The 20,347-nt window shown below is 42.9% G+C and overlaps 1 protein-coding gene across 3 annotated transcripts in view; it reads right to left on the reverse strand.

Moving 5' to 3' along the window:
* Positions 1 to 20,347, reverse strand: part of LOC133395980 (SH3 and multiple ankyrin repeat domains protein 2-like) — a 304,904-nt gene that overhangs the window by 98,347 nt on the left and 186,210 nt on the right. For all 3 annotated transcript variants that reach the window (XM_061665354.1, XM_061665346.1, XM_061665361.1), the window contains exons 11-12: positions 14,597 to 15,011; positions 1,797 to 1,936 (exon numbers count right to left, since the gene is read on the reverse strand). In XM_061665354.1, coding sequence (XP_061521338.1) covers positions 1,797 to 1,936; positions 14,597 to 15,011 — 555 coding nt within the window. The remainder of the gene's footprint in view (positions 1 to 1,796; positions 1,937 to 14,596; positions 15,012 to 20,347) is intronic.

Below are 20,347 nucleotides of genomic sequence, written 5' to 3' on the forward strand. Positions count from 1 at the left end.
CAACACTGTGAATAGTGGGGAAGGGGTTCTGCTGACCTCAACTTGGGATGTTGTGAGTCGGTGGGCCCAATACTTCAAAGACCTCCTCAATTCTACCAACACGCCTTCCCAGGAGGATGCAGAGTCTGGAAACCCTGAGGCAAGTTCACCTATCTCTGGGGTTGAAGTCACTGAGGTGCTTAAAAGGCTCCTTGTGGCAGGACCCCGGGGTGAATGAGTTCCTGTCCGGAGATCCTAAAGGCTCTGAATGTTCCAGGGTTGCCCTGGTTGACACGCCTCAACAACATCACAATGACATCGAGGACAATGCCTCTGGATTGGCAGACCGGGGTGGTGGTCCCCTTTATTAAGAACGGGGAGCAGAGGGTGTGTTCAAACTATAGGAGGCTCACACTGCTCAGCCTCCCTGGTAAGGTGTATTCAGGGGTTCTGGTGAAAAGGAGCTCAGATTCAGGAGGAGCAGTATGAGCCAGGAGCCAGTATCATCCTGGCCGTAGAACAGTAAACCAGCTCTACATCCTCAGTAGGGTCCTCGAGGGTGCATGGGAGTTCACGCAACCAGTCTACATGTGTTTTGTGGACTTGGAGAAGACGTTCAACCATGTCCCTCCGGGATTCCTGTGGAGGGTACTCCAGGAGTATGGAGTACCGGACCCCCTGATACGGGCTGTTCGGTCCCTGTAGGACCAGTGTCAGAGTTTGGCCTGCATTGCCGGCAGTAAGTCGAATACATTTCCAGTGAGGGTTGGACTCCGCCAAGGCTGCCCTTTGTCACCAATTCTGTTCATTACCTTCATGGACAGAATTTGTAGGCGCAGTCGAGGCGTTCTAGTTTGGCGATGTCAGCATTACGTCTCTGCTTTTTGCAGATGATGTGGTCCTGAAGGCTGCATCAAGCCTCGATCTTCATCTTTCCCTGGAGCAGTTCGCAGCCGAGTGTGAGGTGGCTGGGATGAAAATCAGCACCACCAAATATGAGACAATGGTCCCCGGTATGAAATGGGTGTAATACCCTCTCCTGGTAAGGGAAGAGATCCTGCTCCAAGTAGAGGAGTTCAAATATCTCGGGGTCTTGTTCACGAGTGAGAGAAGAATGGAGCGGGATATCGACAGGCGGATCAGTGCAGCGGGTGCAGTGATGTGGACTCTGTCATGGTGAAGAAGGAGCTGAGCCATAAGGCAAAGCTCTCAATTTATCGATCGATCTACGTTCCTACCCTCACCTCACGCTCCACAGCTCGTGACCCAAAAAACAAGGTTGCCGATGCAAGTGGCCGAAAGGATTTTCCTCCGCACGGTGTCCGGGCTTTCCCTTAGAGATAGGGTGAGAAGCTCGGTCATCCGGGAAGGGCTCAGAGTTGAGCCGCTACTCCTTCACATTGAGAGGAGCCAGATGTGGTGGCTTGGGCATCTGGTTAGGATGCCCCCTGGACGCTTCCCCGGTGAGGTGTTCCGGGCATGTCCTACCGGGAGGAGGCCCCAGCGATGACCCAGCGACTATGTCTCCAGGCTGGAACTGTGAACGCCTCGGGATCTCCCCAGAAGAGCTGGATGTTGTGGCTGGGGAGAGGGAAGCTTGCCTGCTGAAGCTCTTGCCCCCATGACCCGACCTCAGATAAGCGGAATGGATGATGACAAAATGTTCAAATAAAAAAATAAAAAAATGAATAAATTATTGTTTGAAACTTAACCAAATTTAGGTTAGGTCAGGTACCTCTGGGAGTAAAAGTCTTGTGACACTAAACGAAGAATAGGTCATTGTGATTGGGTATTGAAAAGGTAATTTGAAGTCTAACCTTTGACTCTATCCTTCTTATACAGGTTCAGCTCTCCTTCGGCCTGGGCAGTGTAAGGACGAACCACCACAAAGTGTCTCCCTGGGACCGCACTGTACAGCTTCCTCCTGGTGCCTAGGGCATCTCCATGACTGCTGGGACTGACAAAAGTAGAAAAAACATTCTTGGTACTGGAACTTAACATCCAGATACAGTCATTTGCTGACATGGTGACCAAATTTGTTAATCCTCCCGTAGACCTGCAGCTGAGCATACTAACATTCACATCTGTGCAACCGAATTTCATCTTAATTTTTAGTTTACTACGCTAGTCATGAAAATTCCTAAAAGGGAAATTAAACTGCTGCATATTTGTGTTGTACACTACATAGACAAGTAATCACACACATGCAAGCGAAATGTCAGAGTGTAGGGGGTGTGCAAACAGTGCTTGAGCTGGGGGGTTGGGGATGTTGACTTTCAAGGGCACTATAACGCTTGTCCTTTTTAGGAGTGCAAATTATCTGGTGCCTATCTTAAGATGACTTTGGATGAGAGGCTCTAAACTGTTCACCAGGCAATTGCAAGGCAATCACAAACAACCATTCAGCAATGGACAATTTAGTCTTTAATGCATATTTTGGCAATGTGGGAAGAAGTCGGAGTACCCGGAAAAAATACCCAGGCAAGCAAGGGAGAACAGGCAGACTCCACACAGGAAGTTTAGAGCAGAGACTTGAAACCTGAACCACATAACTGTGAGGCAGATGTGCTAACCCACTGGGTCAGCTGCAGCTATTAAAAACATATTTGTTTTTTGTTTTTACTATTGTATTGGCCAGTTAAGTGAGACGAAGCTGCATCATCATTAGTGTTAAGGTCATGGAGTAGCGATAGGATAATCGCTAAAACAAATACCTGTATAATGCTGGTTGGTGGACTACCAAGTGATATTGTAGCGCCACTTAGTGGTCAATCTTCACACTTCCACAACAGCTGAAGATTGAAGAATTATATGACAGTACTTATAATTATTACTCGAGTCCAAAATAATAAAAGAAATGTATTGAGCTGAAGTCCTAAATATATTTGAAAACCCTTATTTGACAAATCAAATTTAAAAAAACACATTACAGACTTTTACAGACACCCTCAGCTATAAATGAACATTCACAGTTTCTTTAACTGATATATTGTAGTAGAATGACTGGAAAAATAATAAAGTATGGGTTGATCATTAGCATTAGCAAAAAACTAAAAAAAAATCTTTTTTGGGAAACAAAAACAAAAACTACTTTTAAAAGAATAACACCAAGATTCAAGAGTCACATGGACTCAAACAGGGATGGAGTTGAAAACTGCAGGAGACTGAAGAGGAATGCAGAGGTGCAATGGATTGAGATAGAGGAAGGGATTATTATTTTATTTTTTTCAAGTAAGTGGGTCACCTTGTCCTGTAGACTGCACTCCTCGTCAAACCATGGGCCTTTGGAGAGCTAACCCAATTCAAAAGCTAGTGTGCATGTGACTGCTTGCACATTTTGTAATGGAAAGTCATTAACTGCAGGCGGAACAGTAACTGTGTACTCTGAGCATCTAGAAACTCCATAAAAAAAAAGCTAATTACTTCCGTGACATGTAACACTTGTGTTATACTAGTGTCCAATACAATTTGCCCTTAACCTTTTCATTTTATCACTGTATTAGAAACCAGTTCAGGGTGTACCCCGCCTCCTGCCCGATGATAGCTGGGATAGGCTCCAGCACGCCCGCGACCCTAGTGAGGAGAAGCGGCTCAGAAAACGGATGGATGGATGGCATTGTATTACATTACATCAGTGTTTCCCAAGCTTTATTGAGCTAAATTTCTTCAAGCACACCTACAAACAAAAATGTTTAAAACAAAATTATTAATAGTTAAATAATGATGATCTAGTCTCAATTTCCTCACAAATTTAGTGTGAAATCTTGGTCTGTTAATGGCAACAGGTGGATACACAGGCCTATTGTACCCTCTGCTATCTAATGGAAGAGCATTTACTTGTTCTGCCTGTCACTATATGCCCCTGGAATATATAGATGAGTAATGATATATTTGTAATGAATAAATAATCATTTTAGGGAAAATTGTATAAATTCCCGTAGCACCTGATGATGTCTCACGGCACACCAATGTGCCACGACACTTTCGTTGGGAATCATTGCATGACACGACAGTGCATGATTAAACTACACTACACTACACTACACTTAACTTGGTGGTTTTGAAACTTGAACAAGTATGGGGATACGACAGACATTCCTCCAAAAAGCAACTTGCTCAAGTAAAAGATGCCTTTTTGTTGTTGTTGCTCAAATTAGAAACTACATTCAACATTAAGCCTCATGCATTTTTCAAATATGTTCCAACTCCTTAGCAATGGAAGTGTATTGATACAACAATGAATAATCCAAAATGGCAATTAAGAAAAACCTCTTGCTAGAAAACATTACATGGCTATTTGCAAGAAACATTAGCAGATCAAATCAAAATTACTTGTAGTTATCTGCATTCATTAAGCCACATGGATCTGTTTCACATTTATATAATATATATAACAACACTGTGAGAACTTAACTCATATGCAATTAATGCAGAGAAGGAAAATAAACAGCTGCTTGCACATCCATACTCCATACTGTACATAGTAGCCTATGTAAAGATGCCATTATAAAATCTGAATTTCATATATTAAGGGTTCGGGGTTAACCACTAACCGGTCGTCTTTTATCATGAGCTCTGTACCTTTTCAAAGTCACTGAAAAAGTATAAAAAGCATACATTTGTGATTTTTGTTTGACACACCTTTCATTAACTATACAAAACTTTACCGAACAAAATTGACACAGAGTATCAGTGCAAAACGTGTGAAATAATGCACTCTCAACAACAACAAAATCTACTGCCGTAATTTGATACATTTACAATGAATATGTTTATGTATAACAAAGTGGGAGAAACAAACCCGACTGAGCCACTTCTGTTTTTGATGGAACTCAAATTGACATTCAAAGTCAGCATGTTGTGGCTGGATGAAAAAACCATCAGCCATGCTTTTTTGCAATTTCCCATGTGGCTTTGAGGTGCTAATTAGATAGTGTTGATTAAGACCAAGTGTGCATAATGTGTGCTATTATTGGATGATCACTAGAGAAAAGGAGTGAAAGAGAGAAATATATAGAGATGAAACTAGAAAGGGGGATGTCGTACCAATAGCATAACGTGCCACACTGAAGTAGCACAGAGAGGGAGACAACGACTAACACAACAACTAACCAATAATAACTAACACAATAACAACTAACTGTAACCCCTAACCCTGTAATCTGCATTCAGACTATGAATGTCAAGATGGTTCCAAAACCACACAAAATGTGTCTAAAAAACGCTGTTCTGCTGCCTTGTGTCAACCGTCGAGACCTTCAAATTCCTGGGAATTACAGTCTCTCAGGACCTGAAGTGGGCGATCAACATCAACTCCGTCCTCAAAAAGGTCCAGCAGAGGATGTACTTCCTGCGACTTCTGAGAAAACACGGCCTGCCAAAGGAGCTGCTGAGGCAGTTCTACACAGCGGTCATCGAATCAGTCCTGTATTCTTCCATCACAGTCTGGTTTGGTGCTGCTACAAAAAAGGACAGACTCCGACCGCGACGGACAATCAAAACTGCTGAAAGGATTGCCGGTACCCCCCTACCCACCATTGAGGACTTGCACGCTGCCAGAACTAAGACAAGGGCAAGCAAAATCCTCTCGGACCCTCCGCACCAAGGTCACCAGCTCTTCCAGCTCCTTCCCTCAGGTAGGCGCTACCGATCAATGCAAACTAGAACTAGTAGACATTCCAACAGCTTCTTCCCTCTTGCAATCAACTTCTTAAACACCTAACCTATAAATCCATTGCAACATGCTGGCAATTTTTTTTGTCTTGAGTTTGTTGTCACATTTCTGTCGGGCCAATTATATATTACTTGTGCACTCACTGTAGTAGTCTCGCCACACTGCACTATTTGCAGATTTGTTGTTGACCAATACTGGCCACTCATGCCAGAGTAGCATCTGCTCCATTTCCACACTGACTGAGGAGTATCTGCAACATTTGCACAATCAACATTGACCCACATTATCGCACTACTTGATTGAAGTCTCGGCGCCCTTTGCACAATGGTCATTGCACCGGACTATTGCAATATTACTCATTCGAACTGCTCTAAGTGCTAGAGGGCTCTGCATCTTTTTGCACAATTGTCAAAAAAATTATAAATGTACCGGCATTACCAGATAACTAGCAACCCTTTATTGCTCAGTGACTGTTTTTTGTCAATGTCTTTATGTCTCAAAAGTGTTCGCTGTCAATTGACTGTCTGTTGTCGTACTGGAGCGGCTCCAACTACCGGAGACAAATTCCTTGTGTGTTTTTTGGACTTACTTGGCAAATAAAGATGATTCTGATTCTGAAAATTAATTCTGCAGTCCAAAGCAATGTGAATGATAAATGCTATATTGTGTGATGCACGATATCCTTACACGTTTGATCTTAATATATATTGGGACAACAAAAATACGATATTGTTTTCTAGCCTGTACATTTTCTTTACACCTTGCAAAATAATAATAATAATAGTATCTTTTCTCTGCAGTGACTGATTCCTTCAATTAACTCTGCTGTACTCAGCTGTAACTGTTGCAATACTACTACTACTGTCATACTGAACATATTAGTGGACTGATTTGTGGAACAATGTTTATCTGTAGTTGGTCCTAACATTCATCACATAATTGTTCTCACCACAGCTCACCAGGAAGCTGTTGCCATGACGCCCACAGGGGTGACTGACAGCTGCAACACAGTGCACGCGTGTGTCTGTCTGAGTATACGCTGCATGTTTGTGTGGCCTCTCGTGTATGCATGCTCTGCAACTAGCAAACACCAAGTGGGAGGGTTCTATAGGGCTGAGGTCAGGATTGTGCAGGCCAGTCAAGTTAATCTACATCAAACGCTCTTATCTATCTCTTTATGAACCTTGATTTGTGCACTGATGCACAGTCACGCTGGAACAGGAAAGGGGCACCTCCAAACTGTTCCCACAAAGGTGAAAATGTTCAAAATATTAGCCACTTAGCTCCATTGAAAGGAACTCTCAATGTTTCACCATACCAAGAGATTTTGCACAATCAAACAGTTTGGGGACTACACCTTCCTGTTCCAACATGTCTGTACAACAGGGTACAAAGCAAGGTCCATAAAGACATGGGTGAGAGAATTTGGTGTGGATGAACTTGACTGGGTCCTGCCCTCAACCCGATAGAACACCTTTGGGTTGATTTTGAGTGGGCAGTGAGCGAGGCCTTCTTGCTCAACATCAGTGTGTGACGTCGCAAATATGCTCCTGGCTGAATGGGTAAAAATCTGATTTTATTCATAAAGCACTTTTCTTACAGTGAAATGTAACTCAAAGTGCTATACATTGTTAAAAATAAATACCCTCCCACCACTTATCCACACAGACGCGCGCACACACACACAAAGGTTAAAAATAATATAATGACCTATGGCTGGGCACAGAGAATTCAAGTGAGGAAACACCATCCCAGGAAGCTGTCTGCACCAAGAGCAGACCATAGCCACAGAACACCAGCATGTGTGAAGCCTCAGTGCAGTGGCGTGAGAAGAGCCACATGGCGACTGAGGACCCCAAGAGGCAGGACCATGGCCACAGCCTATCACTACTCGAAGTGCAGAGGGTTCCCTCTGAGGAATCACTGAAAGAAAATAAAAATAACCATATATATATATATATATATGTATATATATATATATATATGTATATATATATATATATATATATGTATATATATATATATATATATATACATATATATATATATATATATATCTCGGGCAGGAGGTGGGGTACACCCTGAACTGGTTGCCAGCCAATCGCAGGGCACATACAAACAAACAACCATGCGCACTCACATTCACACCACAATCATGCGCACTCACATTCACACCTACGGGCAATTTAGAGTTGCCAATTAACCTACTATGCATATTTTTGGGATGTGGGAGGAAACCAGAGTGGCCGGAGAAAACCCACGTAGGCACGGGGAGAACATGCAAACTCCACACAGGCGGGGCCGGGGATTGAAACTCGGTCCTCAGAAATGTGAGGCAGACGCTCTAACCAGTCGTCCACCGCAGGGATTTTTCAATCCCACTTGAGATAAAAGCATGCATTACCGTTTCCACGTTGGCCGAGACCGAATTGGGCGGAATCTGGCGATGTTCTTTAACTGATAAAAAAAAATCCATCCATCCATTTTCAACACCGCTTATCCTGGTTAGGGTCGCGGGGCGCTGGAGCCTATCCCAGCTGACTTCGGGCGGACTACACCCTAAACTGGTAGACATATAGACATTGACAACCATTCGCACTCACATTCGCACAGTAACTGAGTGGGAACTGAACCCACGCTGCCCGCACCAAAGTCAGGTGAGTGTACCACTACACCATGATAAAAAAAAAATATTTTTCTTATATTTTAAATGTGTCGAATAAAAGTGCAGTCGCAGTCTAAAATATTGCCCAGGTTTTTCACCTGTGAGGAAGGTTTTAAGGACAGCACTTGAAATTTAGTCAGAAGTTTCTCTCTTTGGGGCTCAGGACCGATGACTGAAACTTCTGTTTTGTCCTGGTTAAGCAGGACAAAGTTCTGTGCCGTCCAGTATTTGATATCTAAGATAAAGTTAAAAGGAGTATCAATTGGACCGGTGTCATCAGGAGACACAGAGATGCACAGTTGCGCATCATCAATGTAGATGTGAAAGTTAACTTCATGCTTCCTGATGACTCCGTCAAAAGGGAGCATACACAAATTCAATAGGACAGGGCCTAAAATAGATCCTTGCATCATGGATATTCTTTCATGGATTTATGAGGAGCATGTATCTAAGCTTAGCATAAAAGTTTGCGTCATGCAGCAGAGAGGCCTCCCAGGTTTCAAAGAATAGTGCGGTCTATTGTATCAAAGGCAGCACCAATATCCAGCAGAAACAAGTGTTCATTTACAGATAAGATTGCCACTAAAACCATTTAATCTTTAGGAGGGCAGTTTCTGTGCTATGGTTAACCCTAAAACTAGACAGATACTTTAAAAAAATGTTTACATTTGCTGAAAAGTCAGTGAGTTGAATAAAAACTAGTTTTTCTAAAATTTTGATTAAAAAAATGGTAAGTTAGATACAGGTCGGTAGTTGTTAAAATTATGAAAATTTAAATTGCTCCGCTTCAGAGAGGGCGTCACCAATGCTGCTTTGAAGGACACAGGGAAGGTGCCTATCTGAAGAGAGCATTTTACAAATATGAGCCCAGACACCTGTGACGGGAAAACATTTTGGCTACTTATATCTGCAACCTTGTCCTTTCTTTCACTTCCCAAAGCTTGTGGCTTTGGATGAGGACGGGAACGTACACTGACCAGTAAATTCTTCACCATGAGAGTCTGATACAGTGACCACATTACTTGCTGTGCCTGTCTGTCAATATCACAGGAGATCCTGTACATAGTGAAAGACTTTCCCAAGGAGGCTGCGTTGTGTGATATACACAGGTACACATTTCACTCATGATCAACTGCAGTAATGTTACATATTAACATGAATGCACCAAAAAGGGGGTTGAATATCGGCTCTTGGTTTCCTTTGTGGAGTATGCATGCATGTGTCTTCCTCCCACATTCCAGCTCAATTATGTCGTAGGCACAATAAATCAAGTAAGGTTACTTGAAGACTAAATTGTCCTTAGGTGTGAATGCGAGCGTGAATTGTTTGTATATACAGTATTTGTGCTGCAAATGGCTGGTGACCGATCTGGGGTTTACCACCCTTTTCCCTCAAAGTCAGCTGGGATCAGCATCAGCTCACCTGTGACCCTTATGAGGACAACCATTAGATAGAAACTGGTCTTTTATTAAATCAATGGTCCAAAGTAGATTTATATTTCATTTATTGTAGGCAAGGTCCTGGGATTAAAATCAAGGTCACCTTGTGGTTGTCCAATAACGCCAAGGTGATTGAATGAATGAATTCCACCAGAAGATCGAGAGAGTGAAAAGAAAAATGCAGATGTGAAGTAAAACTTTATTGGATCTGAATTGTTGTTGAGACGTGCAGCCCCTCTGTCAACAACCACATCACTTTCTGTTGACACCCCCAAAGATTTTGGTGAAGCATGTCAAACTGGCATCATAGTGATGTTTTGTGAGACAACCATCCTCCTCCATTTCTCCGCCCCTTCTTTCAGTCCCCTTCACCATGACTGTGAACGCGATTTTTTTAATTTTTTATTCTGCCATCATCAAAAGCCTACACCCCATACTTTATATGACTGCTTTACTTTCACAACTTCTCCATAATACACAGTTTATCTCCCTCCCTTCTATGACTTGTACAGAGAGTGGGTAGTGTTGGTTCTGCACAGTGCTTCCAAATGAGTCCATCTGCCAAGGAGGAGGAGGAGGAGGCAGAGGAGGGGGGCAGTGAGCATGTGTCTTAATCGGGATTGACAGTTACATCGCTCCAAGATAAACACCCGTCACACTTTAATCCTCCGCCGATCACATGCTCTCGCTCATGCCACAGATTGTGGACGGACACAAACAAATCAGGTGGAGGTGGCGCATGTACGCACATGCGCACACACACACACACACATACACACACACAGATCATACGGTACTCATGCTGTATGCCAACGAGCTCTGACGTGCTACAGGGATACAGTTGGATTTCACTTCTCACATCTCAGTTATTCAATTTGTTACTTTTATGATTCTGACCATTTAATATGTTAAAATGTTATTTGTATGTTAAATATTACAACATACATGTTATAAAAAATTTTTTATGAAATGTTTGTCATCATGGTGGAGGTTATAGCTCTTCAATTTAAGACCTTACTTGTTCAATTTTGATTAATTTAATAATCTATTTGGTTTTTCTTTATTTCTCTGGTATTTCTGGAATACTTGATCTTTTGACTCTCTAAACAACTTCAATGGGGAAGTTTGAAGTTGTTACATTTTTTTAAGAAACTACCACGCCTGAAGAAGATCAACCAATCAGAGACTGAAGGCGTGACAAACAAGGTAAAGCAACTGGGGATTCAGTATCTTGCTCAAGGACACTGGTCACAGGGACTGAGGATTGAACTCAAAACCTTTGGGATGGGAGACGACTAGGGTAGCACATTGAGAATCGAGAACCGATTGAAACCGGGACTAACCTTCCAGTTCTCCTGGAATCGCTCAAATTTAAAAATTTCGATTCCCAGTTTCGATGCCTACAGTCCACCGACCACGAAGAAGAAAGTGGGGAAAACCAACAAAAAACAAAGACAAAGACGTGCTTGTGCCCAACGGCGGCGGGGGACAAAAGTGTTTCTTAATTTTGTTAAAAATAAATGACTAGTCGCCTAAGTATATTGTGTAAAGGAGGCTTTCCCAATGTGTAGAGGTCTGACGTGCTCCCTCCCGCTCCGAGACTCAGCCTATACAGCGCGGAACTTCAGTGAAGTCAATTGAGTGAGTGAGAAACAATAAAACACGTCTATGCCAACATTGAGGCAGCTAACAAGTTAAACGGTGAGTTGCACTCTTGCCCTGTTGGTTTCAGCATTTACTTTAGTTTTAAAACCAATGTAAGAGCTGATGACAGACAAAAAAATAATAATATAAACAGTCGCATTACAAGCTTAACATTGAGCTAAAACTTCACCAAAGGTCAAACTAGCAACTTTACATCACAACGAATTGGGACAAAATTCACATCAACGTTGTCTCACAGTATCACAAACCTTGTACCTCATCGGTGGGTACAGGTAAAGGAATCAACTGTTTTACAGTAATTTGGTTCCATTCATGGCGGCACGGTGACCGACTGGTTAGAGCGTCAGCCTCACAGTTCTGAAGACCGGGGTTCAATCCCCGCCCCGCCTGTGTGGAGTTTGCATGTTCTCCCCTTGCCTGCGTGGGTTTTCTCCGGGCACTCCGGTTTCCTCCCACATCCCAAAAAATACATGCATTAATTGGAGACTCTAAATTGCCCGTAGGTGTGACTGTGAGTGCAAATGGTTGTATGTTTGTATGTGCCCTGCGATTGGCTAACAACCAGTTCAGGGTGTACCCCGCCTCCTGCCCGATGATTAGCTGGGATAGGCTCCAGCACGCCCGCGACCCTAGTGAGGAGAAGAGGCTCAGACAATGGATGGATGGATGGTTCCATTCATTACTCTTTTTCACTGCGGACTCGTTTTACTTTGATTTTCATCTGTGTCGTGTGAAGGTACCTTTCATGCTGTTGTGTACCCTTCAAAATAAAAAGCTACATGCTTAAAACAGAAATTCAAGTTAGAATTTGCACCTATAAACCATTTCACGTGATAAAACAGTAGCAAATAATTATTTTAACAATGCTATATTTAACTTTTAGCTGAAACAATTATGAATAGTAAGTTGAATGGGTTAGTTACACACATTGACTTTTAGTTCATAAGTTTGATATTGATACTGGTTATAAAGGACCCTGAATCTAATGTTCATTTTAGTCTATGCTGCAGGTAGCCCTTATAAAAACCATGAAACTTTTTTGACACAGCCCTCTAAAAGAATCGAAATCGAGAATCGTTTGGAACCAGAATCAAAATGAGGAACTGGAATCGGGACCGGAATCTCTCAAATTCAAACAATGCCCAACCCTAGAGACGACCCCTCTAACACCTGAGCAGTCTCGTCCACTTTCGCACACTCTGACTTGGTTGGGGGGGTTGGTTAGTGAAGTCACGGCTAAAAGATGGCAAACTGCCCCATTAAACAACTTCTAAAAACAGTTACAGAAACTACAACAAAACTACTCTAAGTAACCTAAATAACAGAAACACCTCTCACATCTACTGCAATCATACAGCGGCTGAGATAAGTATTTCACACGTCACCATTTTTCTCACTAAATACATTTCCAAAGGTGCTATTGACATGAAAATTTCACCAGATGTTGGGAAAAACCCAAGCAATCCATACATACAACAAAATTTGAACAAATAAGATCAGAAATTAAGTTATGTGTAATAATGTGAAATGATACAGGGAAAATGTATTGAACACATGAAGAAAGCGAGGTGCAAAAAAAGCATGGAAAGCCAAGACAACACCTAAAATCTATCCATAATCAAACTGCATTACAGCCCCTTGTCAGTGCAAATGAATATCAGCCGGTTCAGTCCTAATTGATGGCCGACAAAAAGGTCTCATTGCCAAGGTGTGAGTAAAGACACATCTCATGATGGGTAAGAGCAGAGAGCTGTCTCAAGGCCATCGCAAACTAACTATGGCATTAGTTACAGGCGCATATCAAAGCTTCTGAACGCTCCAGTGAGCACAGTTGGGGCCATAATACGTAAGTGGAAAGCCAATCATAACACCATTGATTTGTCTCGATCAAGTGCCCCTCACAAGATTTCTGACAGAGGAGTGCAAAGAATAATCAGAAGAGTTGTCCTAGAGCCAAGGACCACCTGTTCAGCTTCAAAAAGACCTGGAATTAGCAGGTACTGTTGTCACAAGGAAAACAGTGAGTAATGCATTCTGCCGCCATGGCCTGTATGAACACTCATCACAGCAAGACCCCATTGTTTAAAAAAAAAAAAAAAAAAGCATGTGAACGCTCGTTTCAAGATTGCTGAACAACATTTGGAAAAATCAGTTAAATACTGGGAGAATATAGTGTGGTCGGATGAGAGCAAAATTTAACTGTACGGATATTTAACTGTACGGCCATAATGCACACCACGTTTGGAGGAGAACTGGCACTGCACATCACCCTAAAAACACCATACCAACAGTGAAGTTCGGAGGTGGGAACATGATAGTGTGGGGCTGCTTGTCAGAAAATGGTGGTGGTAAACTTCACATGATTGAAGGAAGGATGAATGGGCAAATGTACCGAGACATTCTTGACAAAAATCTGCTGCCATCTACGAGGATGATGAAAATAAAATGAGGGTGGACATTTCAGCAGGATAATGATCCGAAACATACTGCCAAGGAAACTCTCAATTGGTTTAAAAGAAAAAAAAATGCTTGAATGGCCCAGACAATCACCTGACTTGAATCCAATCGAAAATCTATGAAAATAATTAAAACTCAAGGTCCAAAAAAGAAGCCCACGGAACCTTCAAGATTTGAAGACTGCTTGTGTGGAGGAATGGACCAAAATCACACCAGAGCAATGCATGCGACTAGTTTCTCCATACATGAGGCGTCTTGAATCTGTAATTCCAACCAAAGGCTTTTGTACAAAGTATTAAATAAATAACAGTTGGTGTGTTCAATACTTGATCCCCTGTGTCATTTCACATTATTAAAGAGAATTAATTTCTGACCTCATTTGTTCTACTTTCTTTGTATGTATGGGTTATTTGGGTTGTTCCCAACATCTGGTGAAACTTTCATGTCAATCGCACCTTTGGAAATATATTTAGTGAGAAAAATGGTGACGTTTTAAATACTTATTTCAGCTGCTGTATATAGATTGATTGATACTGTGTATGTGGCAGATCAGGATTAATTTCACCACAGAGGTGTATGTCACAGCAGCAAATATTGACAAATATTTATCAATACATTCATGGTTAATTTAAATGGGTCTTGTGAAAAGAAGATGAAGCGCAAGAGGGAAGTGGTATTGATCTGATAACATTAATTTGCTGAGTTGAAGATGCTCACTTGGGTTGGCGCTGTGAGGGTATAGCCAGTCGGGTCTCTTCCCCCAGCCGGCTGAGGGAGGGTGACCGGCTCCTTGACCCCTTTCCCATGGTCCGAACCACCACATTGCCATTGGGGCTGCCGCTGGGCATCTGCTGAAGCAGCTGGGGTGACAGGCTGCGATGTAATGCTGAGGAGCCAGGCTGTGAGTGACCCTGCTGGTTGGCCCTGTTTGGGTGTTGCTGTAGACGGGGTGCCCAGTTGCTCGGTGAACCGTGCTGCTGGTACTGACTCACTGTTAGGTTGTTGTCACTGTTAGAGCGCAGCAGGAGCCGTGGAGCTGATAAAGACGCGGGGGATTGGCTGTTTCCACTGGTGTTACCAGATGATGGACCTTGGCGCCGTTTGGAATATGCTGGAGCCTCACGGAAAGGCACTGCAGGGGAGTAACAGAGGGAAGACATCAGTAGAGTATCGTGATCAATTGTATGTGGAGGAGATGAAACGTAATACATAGGGTAAATGGTTGTCAATCAAATGCTGATAGGCTTTGTGACCACTTACGAATGCTCTTCTGTTCTACTCCATCTGTTTCTAGGCAATGTCCACCCGTAACATAGTATTTTAATTCAAGCTTTGGTATAAAAATTTAAATAAAAAAATCAATCAAGTAACAAAATTCATCTTTTAAAAAAACTTTTCATATGAAAAAAACAACCAATCAGAAGCCCTTATCAAGCAATATTAGCTGATGTACATGATGTTAAAAATCAGTGCTTCTCCGTGTCGAGCCTGGGAAACAACATTAATGGCAGCTCTCACTTACGGAAGGTTTACAAATATCCATCCATTTTCCGTACCGCTTATCCTCACGAGGGTCACGGGAACGTATCTTAGCAATCTTTGGTTCAGGGATACACCCTGAACTGGTCGTCAGCCATGTCCAGGGCACATATCAACAAACAACCATTCACACCTTCAGGGAATTTGGAGTCTTCAATTAACCTACCATGCATGTTTTTGGGATCTGGGAGGAAACTGGAGTACCCAGAGAAAACCCACACAGGCACGGGGAAAACATGACAATGCCACACGGGCAAAGCGGGATTTGAACCAGGGTCCTCATAACTGTAAGGCTGATGTGCTAACCAGTCGTCCACCATGCCGCCAGTTTACAAATATAATCCTCAAAACCGGTGTACCCCAACACTCAAAGCTTTCTTTTTCTCTTTTTTTCTCTAATTGCCCTCCCTCATTGCTAATGCCACAGTGTAGAGTCAAAGATGTTGGGGGAATTCTTGACAACCAACCATCTAGGTCTGCCCACATCTCGTCAACAACTCAATCATGGAGATCCTTGATGGTAGCTTAATTGCAGACTTTGATGACAATTTAGGAACACTACGGGTCTGATTTGATAAAAGTTTCAAATGGGTGCAAACATGACTGCAAACAGATGTCTAGGCTGATCTACTATTCAAGCGCACCCGCAGCTCATTTTGCGGGGAGAAGTATATGCAAAAAGACACATTTTGCACGCACAATGTGATTTATCAAACCTGAGATGAATTGCGATCACCAAGTTTGTGTCTTTAAATACCGTATCTGAAAGACAGGTGCGACCCAGCCCGCAAAGCGGTGCCAGCATAGCGCAGGCAAGATGAGAGGCGGCGTAAAGACCTTTTCCGCTCATATAAACGTTTTTTGAAAACTGAAGACAAACAGAAACAAAAGTTAGAGACATATTGTCTATTCAGCAATGTAAATTTGGAGCTTCTGAATGATCTAAGGGCTGACCTTGGAGCCGGTGTCAAGACTGGGTCATGCCATATCACCTATGACAAAACTCCTATCAACTCTGTATTTCCATGCATCTGGGAAATTTGTAATGGGCACGTACATCCAATTGCCCTGCGCTCTGGACGAGGTAAATTACACAAAACATGGCTTACGTATACTAGGCCTGTCACAATAATTGCTACATTGACTTATTGTTCGATAAATAAAATGGACACGATAGTTTTTTCTGAGCTCAACAAATTGTCATTGTTGTGGTAAGCTGGCTCACACAGTGAGAGCCGATGGCGAGTTGGACGGCTGTGTCAGTAGCCGCGAGTGGACCTGTGGACTGTTGTCGGCTGCGCTCCAATACTCAATGTGCAGTGTGTAGCACACAACAGAAACACTTAAAGTTAACTGTTTATTACGTTGGCTAGCCCACAAGCTAATGAGCTAGCCCGCAGGCAAGCAAGCTAAGGAGATTGCTCGACTGCGGTGAGGTCGTTTAATACGTCAGCGCCTCGCTCTGAGTTGTTGTATGTGAGACACATGGGAAAGTTAGTTTATTACGTTTGCTAGCCCGCAAGCTAATGAGCTAGCGGGCTAAGGCGCAAAACAGCTCGCTCCACCGTGGCAAAGTAGTTTTAAACATCAGCACCTCCCTCCGAATTGTTGCATGTTGTTAGTAAGAGAGGTGGGTGGGAACGCACTACATTTACACCGTTGCATTTACTCAAGTAGCATCTTGGATAAATTGTAATTTTAAGGCAGCATACATTCTTCTTTTACTCAAGCATTTATGTGAAGAGGATACAGTACTTTTACTCCATTACAATGGTCTACATGCCGCTCGCTACTTTTATTTATCATTCATCCATCCATTTTCTGAGCCGCTTCTTCTCACTAGGGTCGCGGGAGTGCTGGAGCCTATCCCAGCTGTCATCGGGCAGGAGGCGGGGTACACCCTGAACTGGTTGCCAGCCAATCGCAGGGCACATACAAACAAACAACCATTCACACTCACAGTCATGCCTACGGGCAATTTAGAGTCTCCAATTAATGCATGTTTTTGGGATGTGGGAGGAAGCCGGAGTGCCCGGAGAAAACCCACGCAGGCACGGGGAGAACATGCAAACTCCACACAGGCAAGGACGGGGATTGAACCCCGCACCTCAGAACTGTGAAGCTGACGCTCGAACCAGTCGGCCACCGTGCCGCCTTTTATTTATCAATTATTGCTTATTAATTATTTCATTTGTGATCTATCCGTTTAGTCTTCGAATTCTGCATTGGGAGCGGTTTGCTCCAATCCAACGTAACCGCTAGTGACGTTTGACTATAATTCACCAATAAAACGACACAGCTCAGGTCTTCTATTGGGCTTCGTGGGGACATGAACACTAGTTACGGCAGCCCAGCTACTCGACGTGCCTACGTGGCGGCCATGTTGGGAAGGTTGCCGTTCCCATTGAAGGCAATGGCGCGTAACTGTGTTTAAATTTCAGATGACCAAAAAAACAACAGCTTTCATGCATTGTATTTGTTTGGCAACGTCTTCCCCAACGTGGATATTCCAGCCTACTTCTAACTTGGAAAAACACATTAGCCCTATTTTATGATCATAAATAAAACAGCCATCTTTTAGTGTATGTGCTAATCTCGCTCACACACATGCAGTCACACACGCGCACACACACACACACAGCAATATCAGAATTTTGGACTTTTCACTTTTTTATTTTTATTTGACATTAATGCTCTGATTTAAAAAAAATCTAAAGTTATTCATTATTTACTCAGTACTTGAGTAGTTATTTTCATTGAGTACTTTCTTACTCTTACGCAAGTAATTTTTAGGAGGACTACTTTTTACTTTTATTTGAGTCATATTTTCAAGTAACAGTACTCTTACTTCAGGACAATATTTGGCTACTCTACCCAGCTCTGCCAACAAACACACACATGGAAAAGATAACTGTTTATTAAGCATAACCTCAGAGGCACACATTATTCAGCCAGTTATTAATGAATGTATTTGATTGACAGACGAAGGTCTCGTCTCCAGCACCTTCAGCGGACCAACCACACAGTCCTGGACCTCAAGGGTGGGCCTTATTTCTCATGATTTCAGAGGCATGGGGGGGAATCATTATCATTTATCGTGATAGTTTTTGGGGAAAATATATCGTCCTAAAAAAATTTGTTGTCGTGACAGCCCAAGCTTTTACAGCATGTGGTTGTTGGCTTCCCAGAATTATCACATCGATCGATTTCTTTTCTGTGACTCGTTTTTCTTCCCCCACTAATGCCATCAAAACTACCTAAAGCATAAACCCTCTTTTAATTATGGCTGTCTCCTCTACTTTTACACCTGTTGCCAAAAGTGCAAGCAATCTGTTGCAGGAAGTGAACATGCAATTTAGTGCCCACTATTGGATCCTAGTAAAAGATTGCAATCTTAGTAGATCACAGGCAACATGCCCACCAAAAAGCTTGCACCACCTGTTAGGGTAAATACGCATTTAGCACTATTTGAGATCTTAATAAATCATGCCCTTTTTCAACAGTTTTTGCACTGCTCCAATTTCAGAAGAACCAAAGCAAACAGTATCTTCTCAGTCCACTCAGCCATCTATTTTCTAAACCACTTTTTTCTCAGTACAGTCACAGGTTGCCGACTGGTTTGAGGTCTCGGGTTTAAATCCGGCCTCTGTGTGGAGTTTGCATGTTCTCCCCATACCAGCGTTGGTTTTCTTCGGGTACTCCAGTTTCCTTCCACATTCCAAAAACATGCATGTAAGGTTAACTGATGTCTCTAAATTGGCCGTAGGTGTGAATGTGAGTGTGAATGGTCATGTGTCTATATGTGCCCTGCAGACTGATGTTTGCTGATGTTAAGCAGACTGACTCAAAAAGGCCCAGCAGAGGATGTACTTCCTGCGGCTTCTGAGAAAGCACGGCCTGCCACTGGAGCTGCTGAGACAGTTCTACACAGCGGTCATCGAATCAGTCCTGTGTTCTTCCATCACAGTCTGGTTTGGTGCTGCTACAAAAAAGGACAAACTCCGACTGCGACGGACAATCAAAACTGCTGAAAGGATTGTCGGTACCCCCCTACCCACCATTGAGGACTTGCACGCTGCCAGAACTAAGACAAGGTCGTGCAAAATCCTCTCGGACCCTCCGCACCCCGGTCACCAGCTCTTCCAGCTCCTTCCCTCAGGTAGGCGCTACCGATCAATGCAAACTAGAACGAGTAGACATTCCAACAGCTTCTTCCCTCTTGCGATCAACTTCTTAAACACCTAACCTATAATTCAATTACAACAAGCTGGCAATTTTTTGACTTGAGTTCGTTGTCACATTTCTGTGGGGCCAATTATGTATTACTCGTGCACTCACTGCCGTTGTCTCGCCATGCTGCACTATTTGCATATACTGGCCACTCATGCCAGAGTAGCATCTGCTCCATTTGCACACTGATTGAGGAGTATCTGTAACATTTGCACAACCGATCATTGTCCCAGATGATCGCACTACTCGTCACTTTAAACCGCATACACTCCTTGAAGTCTCAGCGCCCTTTGCACAATGGTCATTGCACCGGACTATTGCAATATTAGTCATTCGAACTGCTCTAAGTGCTAGAGGACTCTGCATCTTTTTGCACAAGTTGTTTTTTGTTAATGTCTTTATGTCTCCAAAGTGTTCTGTAAATTGACTGTCTGTTGTACTAGAGCGGCTCCAACTACCGGAGACAAATTCCTTCTGTGTTTTGGACATACTTGGCAAATAAAGATGATTCTGATTCTGAATTGCCTGGCTGGTGACCAATTCACGGTATACTAAAGTCAGCTAGGATAGGTGCCAGTACACCCGTGGCCCTAGTGAGGATAAGCGTTTCAGATAATGGATGAATGGAGGTGTCCTGGAGCCTATCCCAGCTAAGTTTGGGGTAAGCCTGGACTGATTGCTAACTAATCAAAGAACACA

This window comes from Phycodurus eques, chromosome 2 (genome assembly GCF_024500275.1).
Source record: "Phycodurus eques isolate BA_2022a chromosome 2, UOR_Pequ_1.1, whole genome shotgun sequence".
Taxonomy (NCBI): domain Eukaryota; kingdom Metazoa; phylum Chordata; class Actinopteri; order Syngnathiformes; family Syngnathidae; genus Phycodurus; species Phycodurus eques.